Source organism: Pongo pygmaeus, chromosome 19 (genome assembly GCF_028885625.2).
Source record: "Pongo pygmaeus isolate AG05252 chromosome 19, NHGRI_mPonPyg2-v2.0_pri, whole genome shotgun sequence".
In the NCBI taxonomy this organism is placed as follows: Eukaryota; Metazoa; Chordata; class Mammalia; order Primates; family Hominidae; genus Pongo; species Pongo pygmaeus.
This window is the reverse complement of record NC_072392.2, coordinates 12,638,583-12,659,098: the sequence shown is the minus strand read 5'-3', so window position 1 is coordinate 12,659,098 and position 20,516 is coordinate 12,638,583. Positions and strand designations below refer to the sequence as shown.

General features: G+C 41.3%; 1 protein-coding gene and 1 long non-coding RNA gene across 3 annotated transcripts in view; one reads left to right on the top strand and one right to left on the bottom strand.

The window, feature by feature from the left end:
- Positions 1-12,696, top strand: part of LOC129016732 (uncharacterized) — a 34,203-nt gene extending 21,507 nt beyond the window's left edge. Inside the window, exon 3 of the long non-coding RNA XR_008494943.1 lies at positions 12,370-12,696. This is a non-coding gene — a long non-coding RNA (uncharacterized LOC129016732). The remainder of the gene's footprint in view (positions 1-12,369) is intronic.
- Positions 1-19,777, bottom strand: part of MYOCD (myocardin) — a 104,614-nt gene extending 84,837 nt beyond the window's left edge. The window contains exon 1 of one of the 2 annotated variants that reach the window (XM_054456366.1): positions 19,424-19,777. In XM_054456366.1, the coding sequence (XP_054312341.1) occupies positions 19,424-19,478 (55 nt within the window). In that variant the 5' untranslated portion in view covers positions 19,479-19,777. The remainder of the gene's footprint in view (positions 1-19,423) is intronic. The other variant, XM_063656176.1, reaches the window with a different exon arrangement.
- Between the last annotated feature and the right edge of the window lie 739 nt (positions 19,778-20,516).

Below are 20,516 nucleotides of genomic sequence, written 5' to 3'. Positions count from 1 at the left end.
GAGAATGAGAGAAAGAGAGAGATGTGAATTAGACTTACTTATATGACACACTCTTTGATCAGACTTTCGAAAAAAACGAAAGCACTATTACTATGATTATTGGTAGCCAAATTGGTAGGGCTGCCAGGAGCCTTTGAAGTAATGTCTTCATCTGGGAATTTGCCAGTAAGGTGAACATGCTAACATCATTCATTTGTCCATTCATTCATTTCATTCATTCAATATTTACTGATCACCTGCTGTATGTCCAAACACTGTCTTAGACATGAGGGAGCCAGCTGTGAATAAAACTGTCACAAGTTCTGCCTATGGAAAGTTTACAGCCTAGGGAGGGAGAAAGATGTTAAACAAATAATTACAATTTGGGGAGTGTCATGCCAGGAGCTTCATGTAGTTTGGGAATTAGGGAAGGCTTGTCTGGCCTTTTCTCCCAGGAAACTCAAACAAATAAATAAATGGAGTTGTCAGGCTCACAGCATTTAATTTGCCTCCTTCCAGTTCTACTTAACAACAGCTTGTATGTGTATGTGTATGTGTGTGTGTCTGTGTATGTGTGAGTAATTTTCATTCCCAAAAGACTTGACAGGCCTGATAAGAAAGAGAGAGAGAATGAGAGACAGAGAGAAGGAGGGGGAGAGAGAGAGCGCGCACGCGCACGAGAGAGAGAAAGTGACAGCAGAAGACAGAGAGAGACAGGTACTGACAGTAAAGTTGTTGGTGACAGTGACAAATGAAAGAAAGGAGGGGAAGCCAGTGATGCCTCCCTTTTATTCTCTTCTGAAACGGTTTTCCACTGGGTTTAATAGGAAATGCTTTTCTCCTCTGCCATCCACATGGTTTTTGTCTCTCTTCCTAGTCCTAGTTTTTGTTCTGAGGATAGGCATCCCCCAAGCCAGACTGAGCTTTTCCCTAGGAATTTTGGAAACGGGACTGAAAGAGAAAATTCAATAGCAGTCGGAGATGGCCATTTTCACCCATGTGAATTGAGAAACAAAGCCAGTCAATATTGCGGGAGAAGATGGAGCATAGAAGACGGCCAGAAGAGTAGCCTGAGAGTGTTCAAATTCCCAATTCCAGCTTATTTCCACCCAAGTCGCAAATACATTCCTGTCATTCAGTTTGATGAGATACCCCAGTATGTTTATAATAAGTGTTCCTTTTTGCTTAAGCTTGTTCAGGGTTTCTAGTGTTTGATTCTCTATTATTTGCAAACAAAGAGGTTCCATATGATAATCGTTGAAGAGGGGCATCCCGTGGTGGCAGAAAGCTTTCAGCACAACCAGGTAAAGCTTTGAGATCTACTTTTAAATCCTGTTCTACCAATCAAAGACTTCTGGTTATGTGGATGCAGGTGTTTGTAAAACTGAGCAAAACGTACACTTCTGACAAAATGCACATGGCAGTTATCATACTTAGGACGTGGGTTAAGAAGTGGTGAACAACAGCTTGGATGGCTATTTATGATGCATCCTCTCCATATGGTGCCAGGTCAAGATCACAAACCCTGGATACAACAGAGCATAAGCCCACTGAAAACTCTCTCCATGAAAAGGGCAGTGGTACCTGTTTATAATTTAGTCTTTTACCTTCCCTTTTCTGTTGAATCCTACCCTAGGTTTAGCTGGACACATCCTTATATGTAATCTTTGACCTTGACATTATTGCCTTCAAGGACACTACCAGGCATAGGTCTTTGGGAAAGCTATTGGCTGATGAATGGATAACTTCCTGGAAAGTAACAAGCAGGACCACCATCAGAGGCTTCTGGTCTCCTCCAGAGCTGGAAGCTGATACTGTGTGGCACACATCATATATACAACTCTCCTCCTCTCTTCCTATATGTGGTTCACCCACCAAATTCTTTCCTTTGCCTGGCATTATCTGACTCTAGGACAAAGCCACTGTTCCCCACCAGTGGCCCGTGTCATCTGTGGGTCTGACATGTTCCTCTTTGGGGTACAGAAGCATCGAATAGGATGTAACAGGATGTAATAGGATGTAACAGGAGTTAGGAATTAAGAAACAGAGGGCCATGGATGCTACATTGCACTTTATCTTGTAGAAAGAGGGCTACACTGGAGTAGGTGGAGCTACACTGGGCTATACTGGAGTAGGGCTACACTGGAATGCTTGGAGAAGGTGAAATGAGAGACCTGGTTATCTGCGTCGGTCTTGCCCCAATCCTGGCCACGCTTCCCAAACAAGGCTGAGAGCCAGCGATTATTTTTATATCAGGAGTACTAATGCCTGAGCTCAATTTGCTCCTTGCCTTCTGATTCCAGGTACCAATGATAACTGTCCCCTAGTCAAATGTTGCCCTGCATGCTGTTATATGTTGTATTCACTGACCAAGAATAACATAGGCCTGACTGTCCGCTCATCTACTGCAGGGAGTACTCAGAGAGGATGAGGTGAAAAAAATGATGATCAGGTCACTGAGGTAGCCCTCGATGGTCTCAAGGAACAAGGTGAGCTCTGGGTGGTGCTGGGCTGGCCTCAGTGACTCTTACAGGAGAGCACTCAAGCAGGGGGCACTGAGACCAGGTACACACTGTTCTTTCTTCATCCTAAGAGATGTCCCGGCTCTGCTTCCTTTAGGGAGATTAAGAGACATGAATTCAGGCCAGCATCTAGTGCTGGGCATTTGGCAAGTCAAAACTAAGAGAATACTGAAAGCCGAAATGCTCGGTCTCAGAATTACCATGCAGTGATTTCAATGATTGAGCCTCACACACAGGCTCAAGTTGTTTTAGAAAGATGTCTGTTCACACGAACACTGCGAAGCTATTCTTTCCCTAAGCACCACACTCTCAGTTTGTCAAAACATTTGAAGAAGACTAATTCATGCCTCAAAAGGAATTCTCTCTCACTCACAAAGCTGCCAGGTTTGTGAACTTGAGGCTTTCATGTTAAAATAACTCAAGACACTAGAGGAATAGGGAAGAAAAACCTCAAGTGGAAATGCCTTACGATGTCGCTAAGAGGGCAGAATCCACAATTCACATGCTCACTGGGAGGATGGGATGGCAAAGTCAGATGGCTCAAGCCAGCTCTGACTGGCTCGGGTACTTGTGAGAAGCAGTACAGGGTAGCAGTCACAAGCATGGACTTAGAATCCAAAGGTGCATGAGATCAAGTCCCAGCTTTTCCATTTACAAGGCATGGGATTTTGTGATAGCTCCTTCAGTGCTGGAGGCTTGGTTTCTTCTTCTATGGATGGGAGGAATGTAACAACAGTACCTCCTTACAGGATTGCTGTAAGGATTAAATTAGTTAGTACACGCAGCAGGCATGTGAGCATCAGGTAGTTCCTGGGGTGCTCTATTGGGGTGTAGGGAACCTCATCAAACCCCTCTCCAAGTCAGGGAGGACTGGGAAGCAGCTGACAACACTGTCACTACAAGCGTTCAACTAGCATGGCTGTTCAGCCGTGGGGAACTTTTCCTTCCATCACAAACAGGTCCCTGAAGTACAGAACAGAAACTCGGCAACTGACATAAACAATTTCAAACAATAATTTCAGAAGACAAATTGCTCCATTTGGGCACCAAGATTCCTCTCTGAGGCTTTCCCCACTTGTTTATGTAGTCTGTGGCAGACAGCCATGAGTGAATTAAGCAGACAGCGCGCACACACGCCCAGGCCGGCGGGAGGGGCCTCCGGGAAAAGGACCTGCCATTTGACCCGCGTTCCTTGAAAGCTATTGCTGCAGAGATGCCTGAGACAAAGGGACTCAGATTTACGCCTTCTTGTGTTCGCTTGTTCATCGAGAGAGGCCATAAGACTGGGTGCCAGCAGATCTGAGTTCAAGTGCTTCACCATGCTGTATGTGTAAATTCGGGCAGGTCATTCCCGTTTCTATACCTTAGTTTCCCATCCCTGTAAGAGAGACATCATTATACTCACCTCTAGGGTAATTATAGTGGTTAAATTAAGAGCCCTTTATCCCTAATAAATTACCATATGAAGATTAATGAGGTTAACCGTGGGCATCCACTAAGTAGCTGAATAAGAGTTAGTTATAAAGGGGAATTAGAGTTTGGAAGAAAGAGTGTATTTTATGAGGCAAAGAAGTTCTTCTAAAATTAAGAGGAGAGTCTTCATTCCATGGGGCTGTGGTTCTTGAATATAGGTTTAAGTTCTTTTGAGAGCCTAAGTTAAGCTTGTGATATATACTATTCTTTTATAGCATTTAAAGCATATATTGCCTTTTCTGACTATAAAACAAGTACATGTTCATTATAGAAAAGTTGAAAAATGTATAAAAGTTTCAGGATGAAAGGCAAAATTAATAGGAATTCAAGACTGCAGAGATAAGCAGCACCTGCTAATACTTTGCCTTTTTTCTTCTGATTTATATGCCTGAACGTGGATATAAAAAGGTACCTACCCTACAATTTCTCAAGAATTGGGACTATATCACATGCAATTCTGAAACCTCCTTCTTGCATTGTAAACATCTTTGCGTCTCATGATCCTTTGAAAACACGATATTTAATGTGCATGTTAAATCCCATTTTTTATGTATTTAAATATTTTCTTTTTGTTAAGCATCTCCAGTTTTTCCCTGGGTTTTACTGTAGCATATATACCATTGCAAAGAGCATCCTCAAAGATAAATCTTTAACTCTCTCATACTATATATATGTTATATATCATATACAAACATATGCATATACATATATATAAATGTAGGTATATTAGCCATTCTTTAAATGTTAGAAAATAATGCTGGCTCTACTGTTAGACACAAGGTTTTGAAACAACCAAACATGACGCTTGAGAATACTTTCTGTCTCTGGGACGTTCTGTAGTGTCAGGTTCTAATCTGTGTGTTAAGAACACAATCCTTTGTGAAGGCTGAATTTCTACTAAGCCAAGGATTCCTTTGCTATCCCTATGCCTCATTCTGTCCTCCTCTCCCAGCCAATCCTGAGTTACATTTGCTGAATTTCCGTCTCTCCTTCTCATCTAATTCTTTCAATCTTGAAGCCAGTGCAGATGGCTACCATGTTAAAATAAAAAATAATTTTAAAAAAAAGCGTTAAGCAGACAGACTGTTAGGTTGACAGAGGAAATAGGTTAAATGTCAGGCATCTGCCTATCTGAAAAGACCATGTTCCCCTGGGCTGCGCATTTCTCTGGGGGACCATGTGGTAAATTTGGTTTTGCAAGCCCCAAGACGAGAGTTCTAGGTCTGAATCTGCCAGGTGACCTTGAGCCAATTTCTTAATGTCTCTGGAAACTCAGTAACCTCATCTGTACAATCAAACTTGTAATCTCACAAAATTGGTAGAAAAATATCACGAGGTCAGGAGATCGAGACCATCCTGGCTAACACACTGAAACCCCATCTCTACTAAAAAAATACAAAAAATTAGCCAGGTGTGGTGGCGGGTGCCTATAGTCCCAGCTACTCGGGAGGCTGAGGCAGGAGAACGGCATGAACTCGGGAGGTGGAGCTTGCAGTGAGCCAAGATCACGCCACTGCACTCCAGCCTGGGCGACAGAGTGAGACTCCATCTCAATTAATAATAATAATAATAATAATAATAATAATAATAACAATAAAACAAAAAAATAAAAATATTAATGAATATGATCTTTTTTGGTGGGGGAGAGAGTTGAATACATCAAAGAAATAAGAGGTGCTATAATTTGGCAGACTTCCTCCAGCTGCCTATCCTCAAAACTTTGTTCTCTCTCTCTCTCTCTCTTTGGTTTTATATTTAGACAGAACAGCATTCTCAATTATAAGAGAAGAGGATCTGGGCTCAGCCATGAGACTTTGCTGGTCCTCATAGCATGTAGTGATCTTGCTGAGACCCAGACAAGGCTTGGCACTGTCTTCAGAGGCATCAAAGGACCAGATCCAGAATAAAAACCACACCTCACTGGAGAATAAGTTTAATTATTATGCCTTTTCAGTTTTTTTTTGAAAGGAAAAGAATAAGTGATGATAGATATATAAAACACTTTGCAAAATACAATATAAGTTATATAATGACAATAATTATCTTCGTAACTCTCAAGCACAATCTGGGGTAAAAAGAAATGATGGGCTGGGCACGGTGGCTCACACCTGTAATCCCAGCACTTTGGGAGGCTGAGGCAGGCAAATCACGAGGTCAGGAGATCGAGACCATCCTGGCCAACATGGTGAAACCCCGTCTCTACTAAAAATACAAAAATTAGCCGGGCGTGGTGGTGCACACCTGCAGTCCCAGCTACTCGAGAGGCTGAGGCAGGAGAATCGCTGGAACCTGGGAGGCAGAGGTTGCAGTGAGCCAAGATGGTGCCACTGCACTCCAGCCTGGCGACAGAGTGAGACTCCACCTCGAAAAGAAAAAACAAAAAAGAAAGAGAAATGATAATAGCTGGGCAGCAAATCTTAAGAGAAATTCATGAGAGGCTGGTCATTGTTAATTTAGAATCAATATGATATCTTATAATAACATAAATCATTGTAAATTAACATATCAAAGTATATTGATATAAACATTGATATGAGAATTAATATACACTTTTTTTTTTTTTGAGACAGAGTCTCACTCTGTTGCCCAGGCTGGAGTACAGTGGCGCGATCTCGGCTCACTGCAAGCTCCGCCTCCCGGGTTCACACCATTCTCCTGCCTCAGCTTCCCTAGTAGCTGGGACTACAGGTGCCCGCCACCATGCCCGGCTAATTTTTTGTATTTTTAGGAGAGACGGGGTTTCACCATGTTAGCCAGGATGGTCTCGATCTCCTGACCTCGTGATCCGCCCATCTTGGCCTCCCAAAGTGCTGGGATTACAGGTGTGAGCCACCATGCCCGGTCTATATACTTTTTTTTAACTTTTATTTTAAGTTTAGGGGCACATGTGCAGGATGTGCAGGTTTGTTACCCAGGTAAACGTGTGTCATGGGGGTTTGTTGTACAGAGTATTTCATCACCCAGGTATTAAGCCTAATACCCATTAGTTATTTTTCCTGATCCGCTCCCTCCTCCCATCCTCCACCCTCTGAAAGGCCCCAGAATGTGTTGTTCCCCTCTATGGGTCCATGTGTTCTCATCACTGAGCTCCCACTTGTAAGTGAGAACATGTGGTATCTGGTTTTCTGTTCTTGCATTAGTTTGCTAAAGATAATGGCCTCCAGCTCCAACCATGTCCCTGCAAAGGACATGATCTTGTTCTTTTTTATGGCTGCATAGTGTGAATTAAAGTATAATTAATATTCATGTGTGAATAAGATAGCTACCATTTATTGAGTACATCAGCACATCCCTGCACTATGTCGAGCACTTTTTATATGCTTTTCCACTAAAACCTCAAAAATTTCCAGTGAAGGAGGCATTCTTGTTTCCACATTTACACATAGAAAAGTAGAGGGTTGAGAGCTTAAAAGCATGCACTCGAGTTCATATCATACGATCAATAAGGATAAAGGCCAGGATTTGAAGCCAAGTCAGCCAGATGGCATACCTATACCACATATATACATTGAGATTTTCCAAGAAAAATTAACAGCAGAGTTGTGGGTTTTCAGTCTCTTAGCTGAGAAGCAAGTTTCATTGGTTGTAGTTTGAGTTGTGAGCATGACCCAGGATTAATGAGAATTTGAGAACAACTTAAACCTCCCACGGCCTCAGCCAACTCCTGATTTAGCTGCTATGCAAATATGGTATCATTAACCCACTCTCCATCACTCCCTATCTTCAAAAAATAAATAATACTCAGTATAGGAGATACTGGATAATCATAATCAAGAATATAATAAAGAACACAAGAAAATGTAAAAATTACTGATAATCTCACCACCCAGAGCTAATCATTTTGGGAATGGATCCTTCCAGACTTTTTTCCCATGTGTGTGCTTTAGCGCTTTTGGTATGTTTTGATTCTCAACTTGTTGGGATTAAAGTTTTTTAACTTTTAAAAGAAATTTCTTTTTTTTTTTTTTTTTTGGGAGACGGAGTCTGGCTCTGTCGCCCAGGCTGGAGTGCAGTGACATGATCTCGGCTCACTGCAAGCTCCGCCTCCCGGGTTCACGCCATTCTCCTGCCTCAGCATCCCGAGTAGCTGGGACTACAGGCACCCGCCACCACGCCCGGCTAATTTTTTGTATTTTTAGTAGAGACGGGGTTTCATCGTGTTAGCCAGGATGGTCTCGATCTCCTGATCTCGTGATCCGCCTGCCTCGGCCTCCCAAAGTGCTGGGATTACAGGCGTGAGCCACCACGCCCGGCCTAAGAAATTTCTTTTTTCACTGTCTTATGGTCAAGACATTTCTGTGTGTGTGTGTGTGTGTGTGTGTGTGTGTGTGTGTGTGTGTGTGTGTGTGTGTGTGTGTGCAGGGGGAGGGTGCTAAGTCTAAAATTGTATTCTATATCAAGTAAGAGGATTAAAGTATGTAATCAAATTTTATTTAGTGTCCACGTCCTCTAAATCTTCACTTAAATCTTTGCCTACTTTATTAAAGACTTACAGATATGTTTTTTTTTCCCACCACTATTAGGATGCCAATTTCTTCTTATGTTTTAGGCATATTTAAAAATTATATAGATACGAATAGTTTTATTTTAAAAGATGCAAATGGTAAAGGAAAGATAAGGTCTTGCTTTCTGTACCCATGGATACCATAATGAACAGTTCTACTTATACCTTTGAAACTTCTTTTTTCTGTGCACTTATATACAAATACTATTTAATTATTTATTTATTGAGACAGAGTCTTGCTCTGTCAACCAGGCTGGAGTGCAGTGGCATGATCTCGTCTCACTGCAACCTCCGCCTCCTGGGTTCAAGTGATTCTCCTGCCTCAGCCTTCCAGGTAGCTGGGACTACAGGCTCGTGCCACCAATGCCGGGCTAATTTTTTGTATTTTTAGTAGGGACAGGGTTTCACCCTGTTAGCCAGGATGGTCTCGATCCCCTGACCTTGTGATCCACCCATCTTGGCCTCCCAAATTGCTGGGATTACAGGTGTGAGCCACCGTGCCTGGCCAATACTTTTTAAAAAACATAAATGAAAATATGTTGCCGGATTGTTTTATAACCTGAATTTTAAAAAATTAATTCTACGTTTTGGAGATCTTTTCACATCAGTTCATATAGAATTTTATCATTTCTTTTTGCTTTGCATTGTGTTTTATTGTATTCTATACTGTGAATATATTGTAATTTAATGAATCGTTCCCTTACAGATGATGTTTATGCTGTTTCCATCTTTTTTAGGTTACGCATTATAAACTGTGATAAAATTGTATCTGTTAAGACTTCACAGTATGGATAGCTCACCAACACGATAAGTGTATCTATGTCTTCGTGCCTATACAATACTCGATATTATCAACATTTTAAAATTTTGCTAATTTGAAGTTTTTAAAAAATAGTATCTAGATATTTCACTTTGCATTTTCTTGAACGCTAGTGAGTTGAGTATATTTCACGTGCTGACTGATTATTTTCCCCCTTGAATTGTCTTTCCCTTAGGTTGTTTGCTTTAAATCTTGTTGTTCATATAAGTCCTTTTAATAATTTTGTCTCACATATATTTTCAAGTATGTTTTTCAATCTACAGTTTGACTTTAAATTTATTTTGATGATTTTTTAATGTGGAGTTTTAAAGTATTTAAGTGACCAAATATGTCCGTTTTTATTTCTAACCTGGCCGTGGCCACAAGCTTGGGAAGGCTTGTACTACACTGAGATGAAAAGATTATTCTCCTCTGTTTTCTTCAAATATTTTATAGGTTTCCTTAGCTCTTTAATCCATATGGAATTTATTTTAAGGTATATTATAAAATATCTCAATATACTTATTTCCAAAGAGATAGTCAATTTTCTCAACAAACCCATTACATATTTTATTGTAGATTTGGACAGCCACTGTTATCAGAGGTTAAATCTATGCATATATACATAAGTGTATATATGTGTATGCATGCGGATACACACAATTCTCACCCACTGATAATAATTGTCTGTTTTACTTCTGGTACTAACTGCTAGATATTTCTTATATAACTATATTTAATGTCTTAGAGCAAATCTCTTCTTGTTGTTGCCTTTCAAAAATTTCTTAATTTTTTTTTTCTCAAATAAACTGAAGTTTAAAAAGTCAAGTTTTATTAAAACCCCTGGGACTTTGTAGGAATGGCATGTGTAATTTATAGGTTAAGTGCTAGAAACAACTAACTTGATAAATCACTATTTAGGAAATCAAGGATGATAGCAGTAATTGGGAATATGCCTGGAGTGGCAGGCCAGAAAGAGGCATATTAAATCTACTGGGTCAGGCACGTGTGTATGGTTATGGGGTGGGGCGGGGAAAGAAGGAAAGGAGCTGTTAGGTTATAATAGAGATAATCATCATGGGACAGTGGAACAAACATGTTCGTACCTGGCCTCCAAGTTGTCTAACATCTTTGAGCCTCAGCTTCTTCATCTCTAAGATGGGAATAATCACATTTTTGTAAGGATTAAATGAGATGATAAAGGTGCCCACAGATAATAGGTTCAGTAACTCCTAGTCCTCTTCTCTTCCCTTTTGATGAGGCATGAGTCATATTTGGTAACAGGTGGTCCCTAAATAGCAGACCACATGGAAGCTTCCAAAGGCATTAGGCAACTGTTACTCATTTTCCTTTTCAATCTCTACTGAAAAGGTATGAAAGGCTCATCAGATACCAGCCAACATTGGGTAAGTACCCAAGGTTACTCTGAGTTAGTTGTACAGTAGGGACAAGCCTTCATCGCCAAATAGAAATAGGCCTAAAGTTAAGTTTGTTACATTGTAAGTGCTCCAAAAACACTAGCCATCATTACAGCTCATAAATATTCAAATCCATTATTCCCACACTTAGGCAGTTACTCTAAATAATGAGTAGCCCACAAAACAATCCAAAGGAAGGAAAATATTTTCTTTCTTTACATGAATGATTTCACAGTAGTGTTATGCATACAGATTTTCATAGTAGTGTTATTTATCATATAAAGATTACAACTGGCTTAATTTTCCAATACAAGTGGAAAAGGTTTAGTAAATTACTATACACTCACTTGGGGGAATATTATACAGTCTTTAAAGCAAAAACTATGTTGCTATGTAGCTGCTTGAAAAATATTTATGCTATTATACTAACTGATAAAAAGGCTGAGTATAAACTTATGTATATACTCTGATTATCACGTTGTAAAAATCTTTATGTACCTGGACAAGGACAGAAAGAGAACACAAATGACAAAAAATATTAAGGAGAACTATTGAACTATTGTTCAATTAATGTTGAACAGCATTTTCTGGATTTAACTTTTTTGGGATCATTTTTTTAGAAGCTCCAGACAAGGCAGTAAGTCTCAAATAAATAACAGAAAGTTCCTTGTGGAACTTTACCTAGGACTGAAAAACCAGCCCAACCAGTCAGGAGAAAACAAGACTGGCTTCCTAAGGAGAGTGTTTCCGGAAATAGAAAAGGCAGAATAGTTTATGGGGTATTTCCTAGTCATTTCACATCATCTGTGAAATGAGGATATTGCCTGGAGTTATTTGACCATATTTTATGAGAAACAACTAATTTGATGCTTTTGTACCACTTAGGAGGCCAAGAGGAAGGAGATACAAGTTGAGGAGTGAAAACTTACTCAATGCAGTAGTTCAAACTGAGGTGTCAGAAGGCATTGCTGATAAAGACATACTAAGTATTTGAGGGTCTGTGTATCTATTAATCATTGCTGCACAAAGTAAGTGAGAGCTAGGAGAACCCAATACATACATTTTACAATATTACAGTGGCTTAATTCACTTTGAATTCAACTTCTTCTCTAGTGATCTAAGGTAGCTGAATACAGCAAACATCAATCAGTCAGAGGGATTGTACTCGTAAGAGAAGTACCCCAATAGTGAAAAGAAAGAACTTATCTTCCCTCACCAGCAGGAGAAAAGAAAGACATTATTCTCCCTTCATTGGTTCCAGAGAACCTTTTGCTATGCTCTGGAAAAATAAAAGTCACAAAACAGTTTTATTTATTCTAAATTTCTGGGGATAAATGATACATTTTATTTTAACAAAAATTGGACACCTCTTTCTGTTTTATCTAAGAATAATGATCCAAATCTTATTAAGTAAAGCTTGACTTACTAGCTATTCTGAAACATATAAGCATTATCTGCCTAATAAAATAGAAATTCAAAGTACTAAAATCATAAGGCTGTAAAACTATTACTGGGCTAATGGTCGTTGTTGTTGTTATTAATCCTATTTGCGTTCATCAAAAACTTTTAACTACTCCACACACAAGCGAGAATTCTTAGCAACTCACATGCCACCAGATCCAGTAATCCATTTCCACAAAGTGAATAAAGGTTCACTAATTTCTTTCTTTTCAGAAAGAAACCCTTAATAATTCTACAAAGATCTTTCCCTCATAGAGGTATGAGGATGTGAAGACCATGAGTCATTTTACCAATATGGAAACAGAGGCCCAGAGAGCCCTGGGAATATAAACATATTCCCAAGACCATGGAGTCCCAGATGGGCTCCCACTGTGACTCGGCCCACAGGACAGAAGGAATGGAACCAGGAAAGCAGAGACCTGTGAAAGGCACCTGCTGGCTCCTCCCCCTTGATCTGGACAGAGATGTGGGATACCTGTTCACCATTCATTAGATGCTCGGGAAGCCTTGCTAATTAGATGAAAATAAAGGAAATGAAAAACAGTCTGTTCTAGCATCTGCTATTCAGATTTGGCTTTTTTGAAGCATGTAAAATTCTAACCCTGGGTGGAGCATTTTGCTTCTGCCCTGCACTTCTGTTATTCTTCAATTTAATCCAATTAGAGTAGAGCACATTCAATGTGGTTCAAGCCAACTTGACACAATCTTGCTAACTGTTTCTGTCATATCCTGTAGCAGATAAAAGACAAATGCCACTCTTCCTGGTCTTAAATAATTTATATGTTTTTTAAAAGTACCTTGGGTACACAGAATTGAATTAATCACAATCCTTGGTTCATGACACACTGTCACACTATCGTCATTGAGCCATAGATGACCTTTGTTTAATTAATTTGCTTAATAACACATGGACACAACTACTGCCTAACCTAAGAACAATAGGGATAACCTGCTTCTTACCTTTCGGCTACACCCCTACCTCCTCATTTAGCCTCTCCCACTGTGCTATGACTTTGACTTTTGTATTTATAGTCACTCCTCTCCTTTTTGTTCTAGTTTTAGTACACAAAAACACACGTCTAACAATAAACCTATATTGCTTGTTTTTGATGTTTTTGAATAGACTTTAGAGGAAGAATAAAACCTATTTATTCAACATATATTTAATGGGTGCCTTCTCTGTGCCAAGCATAGATGATGTGAAATGACTGGAAAATACCCCATAAACTATGTTAGGTGCTAGAGAATAAAGACAGTAAAAGCCAAACACAAATAAACAAGTAATAATTTCTGCCGTTATGGACAAATAATAAGCAAATAAACAAGTAAAAGGTTTAGTCTGTCCAATAGTGATAAGAGCTATGAATAAAACTAGGGCAGGGAAGGTGGGGGTTGGGGTTCTTGCTATAGTGATTAAGATGGTGAGGGAAGGGCACGGGAGCTGTGAGTGAATCGAATACAGCTGGACTTGAGAAGACAGGAATGGTTTCAAGCAGGTGGCTTGAGCCAGACCCCAAATGTTCCTTTAACTTTTACATTCCATGTAGAAATTAAAATATGTTCATTTTTTAAGGTCCATTAAATTGTATTCTCATATGTAATGCTTTGATCAAGCATTTACAAAAATATTTAGGGCCATTCCCTTGGAAAAGTATTGAATCTTAGGGCTAAAAGCAACTTGAAATAGAAACAAACCAGTCAAAACCCTCTGTTTTGTAGAAAGTAAAAATGAGATCTAAAAAGGTGAATCAAATTATATATACATACATAAATATTACATATCATGGGAAAGGTACTCTTGTAGGTTAAATTATTTGTTCTAAACTAGAAAACTAATTGCTAATGAAGGTAGATAGTCTGGGCTTCTCTCGAGCTCATGGTGAAAATTTCTTCAATACTGTCCATTATGATAAAAATCTTGGGGGCCGACCTCTTAGGCTAACCTCAATTCCTGAGAGAGAAAATTCAGTGCCAGAGATGTTGAGGATTTAGCTTAAAGTAGGAATCAGTCGTCCTTTTAGGTTGTCTGAAGGATGGAGAATAGAGAAACGACAGAGAGAGATGACTGCAGTGTCCTGCTGAGATGTCCCTTGCCCTCTCTGAAAGGACAAGCAACCAATTACAGGCACCAGGGGCCTGATCCTGCGTCTATTGGAGTAGAAGAACACAGTGGGGTGGGTCCCACTACCTGAGTTCAGCCACAGCCTCTTGAGTACCTGCTTTGCATGTTCTTTGCCTTCTTTTAACTACAGCTCCAACCTCTGGAGCCTCTGCTGCTTGAGCACCGGCCTGCCTGCTGAGCTTATCTTCCTCCTTGCCAGACGACCAGAGATCAGAGGTGAAGCTCCCATGTTCTTCCTCACCCATAAGCTGGCTGTACTCCGGGGGACCTAGGGTTCATTCTCATGGTGCCCCCACCCCATTTGGCGTTTTCTGCTTTCATGCCTAAAATACAAGTTTTGCATTTTGGGGAGTCCTTGGGGACCCAGAGAATCTCAAGAGCTTGATAGGATATTACATGGGGCAGCAGAAAGTGTTGATCAAAAACCACTCAGATTGGTCAAGAGATCGAGAGCATCCTGGCCAACATGGTGAAACCCTGTCTCTACTAAAAATACAAAAAATTAGCCGGGCATGGTAGCGGGCGCCTGTAGTCCCAGCTACTCAGGAGGCTGAGGCAGGAGAATGCCGTGAACCCTGGAGGCAGAGCTTGCAGTGAGCCGAGATCGTGCCACTGTACTCCAGCCTGGGCAACACAGCAAGACTCCGTCTCAGAAAAAACAAACAAACAAACAAACAAACAAACAAAAAACCATTCAGACTGTAGGTAGGGTTGCCAAAAAGAATAAGAGGGCCTAGTGAAATTTGGATTTCAGAGAAAAGTATGTCCCAAGTACTGCTATATAGTGAAAAAGTAATCACTATTGCTTGGAAATTCGCATTGAACTGAGCATTCTGTATTTTTATTTGCTAAACTGAACAAGCTTATATTTGTGGGGGTGGGGTCAAGGTCATGGCAATTGCCAGACTTTGCCTCTGTTTGGGCGGTTTAAGATGGGTAAGTGGGAAAGAGAGAGAGAGAAGCAAAAGAAACACAATGCTTCTTTAGAAGCAACATCCATTCATGGATCTCTCTCTCCACTTTTGATCCTTTATGTCTGAGGGCTGTGTGTGTCTGTGTGTGGCACACATACGTACCTCCCTGTGTGTTTTGTAGGACACGAGGATTGATATGGAGGAGAACTGTTGATAGTGACACTGATTAGATATTGAATAAACAACATGAGAAGATTAAAAACTGTAAAAATGCAGTTAGTTTAAAATCAGCACAAATTACTGCATTCATGTAAACTGCCTCTCCTTCATGCACAATTGCCACACAGCGCAATCACAGTTACACTTGTTCCCAGCCAATCTTCACGTGTTTTCAGAGAATGATAAAATGTTACCAAAGGGGTCTAAGACATTGCCTAATCCAACCTCAACATTTACCGATTAAATAACTGAGACTTAGAGAAAGTGACCAACCGCCGGTCCCACTGCACATCAATATTAATAATAGGAAAATGTTTTGTAAGAGCCTTCTAAGGGCTGGGCATTTTCGAAGTTCTCTACTTCACATTTAATTCTCACAATGACCCTATAGTCATCCTCGTTATTCACGTGAGGCAAGCTGAGGCACAGAGAATTATGTAATTTACCTAACATTCAGGGTTATGTAGCTAGTAAGCAGAGACCACTATGAAAAACCCAGCTAGTCTGGCCCCCGAGACCCACACACTCAATCAGGACACCCTTTGGCTTCTCAAATGAGTTTATATCACTAAACATGTTCCTACATGTAAACTTTCAGAGCTTACTGCTGCTGTAGCATAATTTTGTCCTTAATCAGGAGGTCACTCAAATACAGCTTATAGAAAGTTGGTCGGCTGTGGTTGACATCGATGATGATTTCAGAGTAAAAGCAGTTATCTGCTCACTTATAAATAAACCCCGTTACAATGGGTCTGTTGCTGTAATCAGAGAACGGTTTTGTTGCATTTATTTTTTGAAATATGTTTAATGGACTACATAATACCACGATCTACTATGAAAGCAAATATTCGCAGTGAGATAGAAACAGTTTTATGAGTTTACAGTGCAAATATTCGCAGTGAGATAGGAACAGTTTTATGAGTTTACAGTGCAAATATTCGCAGTGAGATAGAAACAGTTTTATGAGTTTACAGTGCAAATATTCGCAGTGAGATAGGAACAGTTTTATGAGTTTACAGTGCAAATAATCGCAGTGAGATAGAAACAGTTTTATGAGTTTACAGTGCAAATATTCGCAGTGAGATAGGAACAGTTTTATGAGTTTACAGTGCAAATATTCGCAGTGAGATAGAAACAGTTTTTATGAGTTTACAGTGCAAATATTCGCAGTGAGATAGGAACAGTTTTATGAGTTTACAGTGCAAATATTCGCAGTGAGATAGGAACAGTTTTATGAGTTTACAGTGCAAATATTCGCAGTGAGATAGGAACAGTTTTATGAGTTTACAGTGCAAATATTCGCAGTGAGATAGGAACAGTTTTATGAGTTTACAGTGCAAATATTCGCAGTGAGATAGAAACAGTTTTATGAGTTTACAGTGCAAATATTCGCAGTGAGATAGGAACAGTTTTATGAGTTTACAGTGCAAATAATCGCAGTGAGATAGAAACAGTTTTATGAGTTTACAGTGCAAATATTCGCAGTGAGATAGGAACAGTTTTATGAGTTTACAGTGCAAATATTCGCAGTGAGATAGAAACAGTTTTTATGAGTTTACAGTGCAAATATTCGCAGTGAGATAGGAACAGTTTTATGAGTTTACAGTGCAAATATTCACAGTGAGATAGGAACAGTTTTATGAGTTTACAGTGCAAATATTCGCAGTGAGATAGAAACAGTTTTATGAGTTTACAGTGCAAATATTCGCAGTGAGGTAGAAACAGTTTTATGAGTTTACAGTGCAAATATTCGCAGTGAGATAGAAACAGTTTTATGAGTTTACAGTGCAAATATTCGCAGTGAGATAGGAACAGTTTTATGAGTTTACAGTGCAAATATTCGCAGTGAGATAGAAACAGTTTTATGAGTTTACAGTGCAAATATTCACAGTGAGATAGGAACAGTTTTATGAGTTTACAGTGCAAATATTCGCAGTGAGATAGAAACAGTTTTATGAGTTTACAGTTTGAGTTGCTTTTGAAAGAGGAGGAGGAGAAGAAGATGATGAAGGAGAAGGGAAAACAGCGAAAGAGAGAGAGAGAAATCAAAATAAAGTCAAGGCCCTTATTCACTGTTGGTGACAAAATAAAAGACATTCTCTTAAAGAGAGATCCTCTTGTTAGCATGCCGCCACCTCAGTGCTGGCACGGCCATAGTATTAACTACATCCAGAAAGAATAACCACCATTCAAACATTACATTTTCTAAGTTTTACATTCCACTTGTTTTTTTCTCCTGTCTGTCAAGAGACTATCAATGCTTGCATCTCAGACTCCAGATTCCCTGTTTATCAATGATGGGAGGATTAAGGATGCCTGCTTCTGCTGTGGTATCATGTTTTTCCAAAGCTACCTTTCCTTATGACACAAAAAGCCTGCACAACTTTAAAAAAAGTGAGGCTGGAATTCTCTGAAGCTCCAGGATCAGGGTCTTCAGGGTCTACTTAGGAGACACCAGGACTCCACAAATCCACTGAGATGGAAGTTGAGAGTGTGGCAAAAACTGTCTTCCCTCTCCACTGCACTTTAGCTGAAGGAGGGATTGATAAGCGTTTTGCAAGTCTACTATCAAGTACATCACCAGATCCTTTTAGAGACAAACCAGCACCCCCAGACCTTCCACATTTAAACTGGCAAGGAAGCATTTGAAATGAATGCAGCTTCATAGAAAACAAATCTACATCCTCTCTTCTTCAGAAAGGTGGCAGTGTTGCCTTACAGTTTTGACCGAATACAACGCAGTGGTGAGGTCTCTAGCTAATTAATAGATCAACCGCCTCACCTCACCATGGAAAGGAAAGGAAGGACTTAATCCACTGCCGACCCTGGTGGCTGGCAGACTCATCCCAGAGCTTCAGGGGCAGTGAGGCTTGTGACCGCCTAAGCTCTTGAGTTTTCAACTTGCATCAACAGTGAAGATCCTAAGAAAATCTCCAGTTGACCCCACAGGCATCTAAAAACCAAGGGCATCTAAGAAAGTCACAGATGAACCTTACCTCCCAGCATCTACATTTTTCCTTTTTGAACCATCCATCCCAAGTGAAACAACTGAGTTGGCCCATGTAGAAGGGCTAAGGAAAATTTAGCTTAGCAACCTATGCCAGCATGTTTCTGACACCTGTTATGTCTAATGTTCACATCAGAGTTCTCGTAAAAGTCATCAATCTAAGTAGAAGTCCTACATCACTGAGTGTGTCGTTAACCAGTTTTCTAAAACCAACATTATACACAGAGCTACTGAAAAATAACTTCAGAAGTCAAGTGTTGCTTTGTCTAAACGTGGAGACCCACACAGACACCTTCCATGGGCGCATCTACAAGCCCTTCTGGAGAAGCGGTTAGAGCTCCCGTCTCTCCCTTCCACTCACCTCCACTCAGCGTCCTTTGAGAAGTTTCTCCATGTGCCACTAACACAGAAATTTTGGGGGAAATTCTCTATTTATAAATATCAGATGGTTTGGGAAAAAATATTTGTGGCACTGGGCTTTTTTTTTCTACAGTGATGTCATTTTAAATACTTGGTGTGCTCCAAATTTGCTATTTTTACTTCCCCCAAGTGACTTTTTTTGGGAAATACATTTGTTTGGATTAGCTACATTTTAAGTGACCCCTGTACCTAACACACAACATCAGGTTCATCTTCTCAGCGATTATAACCGATACTACGCAGCTTCCAAACTTGAAATCCCTTATTTGTTCATTTCCAAAATTGCTCCCTCTGAATGTACCCCTCCAAAATTTCTATTCATAGATGCAGAGAAAATAAGATAAAATAAAAGGATTGGCCTTTTCACAGATGAACAACCACACTCGACCACCCAAAGCACTTACAATGGAAGACACGAAAGGCCCCCAAAGTCAAATAAAACTCTTCGCTTCCACAATGTGCTTTTGGGGAACAAAGTTGAGGTAGACCTGGCAGGCTTTGAAACATTTATTGGAAAGCAGTTCTAGAGTTGAGAATTGCAGAAGAGGAAAGTTTAAGAAGGAATGCTAAATGCCTTAGCCCTACCTGATCTGAACTTGCTCCTAATCAGCAAGGAATGCTCAGACCCCAGGAGTGTCATGTTGAGTCTCAGCAAGCCGCTGGTCCCTTGGCCAGGCGCCCCCTGTTCTCCACCAGCAACAGGCTCCCGCGAGCCCAGCTGACCGCAGCTAACAACCCAGAATTCATCCAACTCTCCGTGAGCTCCCCTGGGTAGGAGTACAGTGGCAGCCAGTGTCCCCAGAAAACTGGCGCCTCCCCCCTCGCCGTGCGGGGCTAATTAACTCTTAGCCGGCGGGACCCTCCTCCTCTTCGGAGGTTGGCCAGGAGCAGCGCGGCATCCCAGGCGTTCCTGGCTGATGTCATAGGCTGCCGGCGATTGCGGAGAATCGCCACCACGCTTTTATGAAGGTCCCAACTTTGCCATCTGATACTCTTTACTACTGACAGGCGCTCAGCCAATCAGGAGCGGCGAGCGGGGTCTGGGGACCTGGAGCCGCCGGAGCCGTCTCGGGAGCCCGCTCTTAACTCTTTGCGGCGGGCCCCGCAGCCGCCGAGGCGCAGAGGGCGAGAGCAGGGCCGGGGGTCGGGAATCTGGGAGAGGGGCGCGAGCTAAGGAGCGGATGCCGGGGGGGAAAGACGGAAGGGCTGCGACGCCGCGGGGCTTGCAGGTGGTGCGCGGGGCTGCGGCAGCGGCTGGGAGCTCCGAGGGCCTGGGGATGGGCGTGCGTAGCCGGGGCTTCCCCGGCCGTGCTTCTGCCTGCGAAAGGGAAGCGGCCGGGATCTCCCGCCAGCCGGCTGCAAAGGCTGCGCGAAAGGGCGTGCGCGCCCGCGGGACAGTTCACGCGGGGCAATTTGGAAATAAGCTGGACCCCTGAGAAGAAAAGCTTCCGACGGACAGGAGCCCACGCATTCCCCTCGGTTTGAGGGGCTCCGGGCACTGCAGAGACGATTCCGTATCTCGCAGCTCCAATACCGGCCTTAGATGCATTTCCACGGGGAAAATGGAAAGACTTTCATTTTTCTAGGATACGCTTTTTTGGGGGACAAATGTGACTCGGTGCATCTGGAGATCCAGCTGCGACACAACGCTCCCACCTCACAACCCCGAGGGAATGGG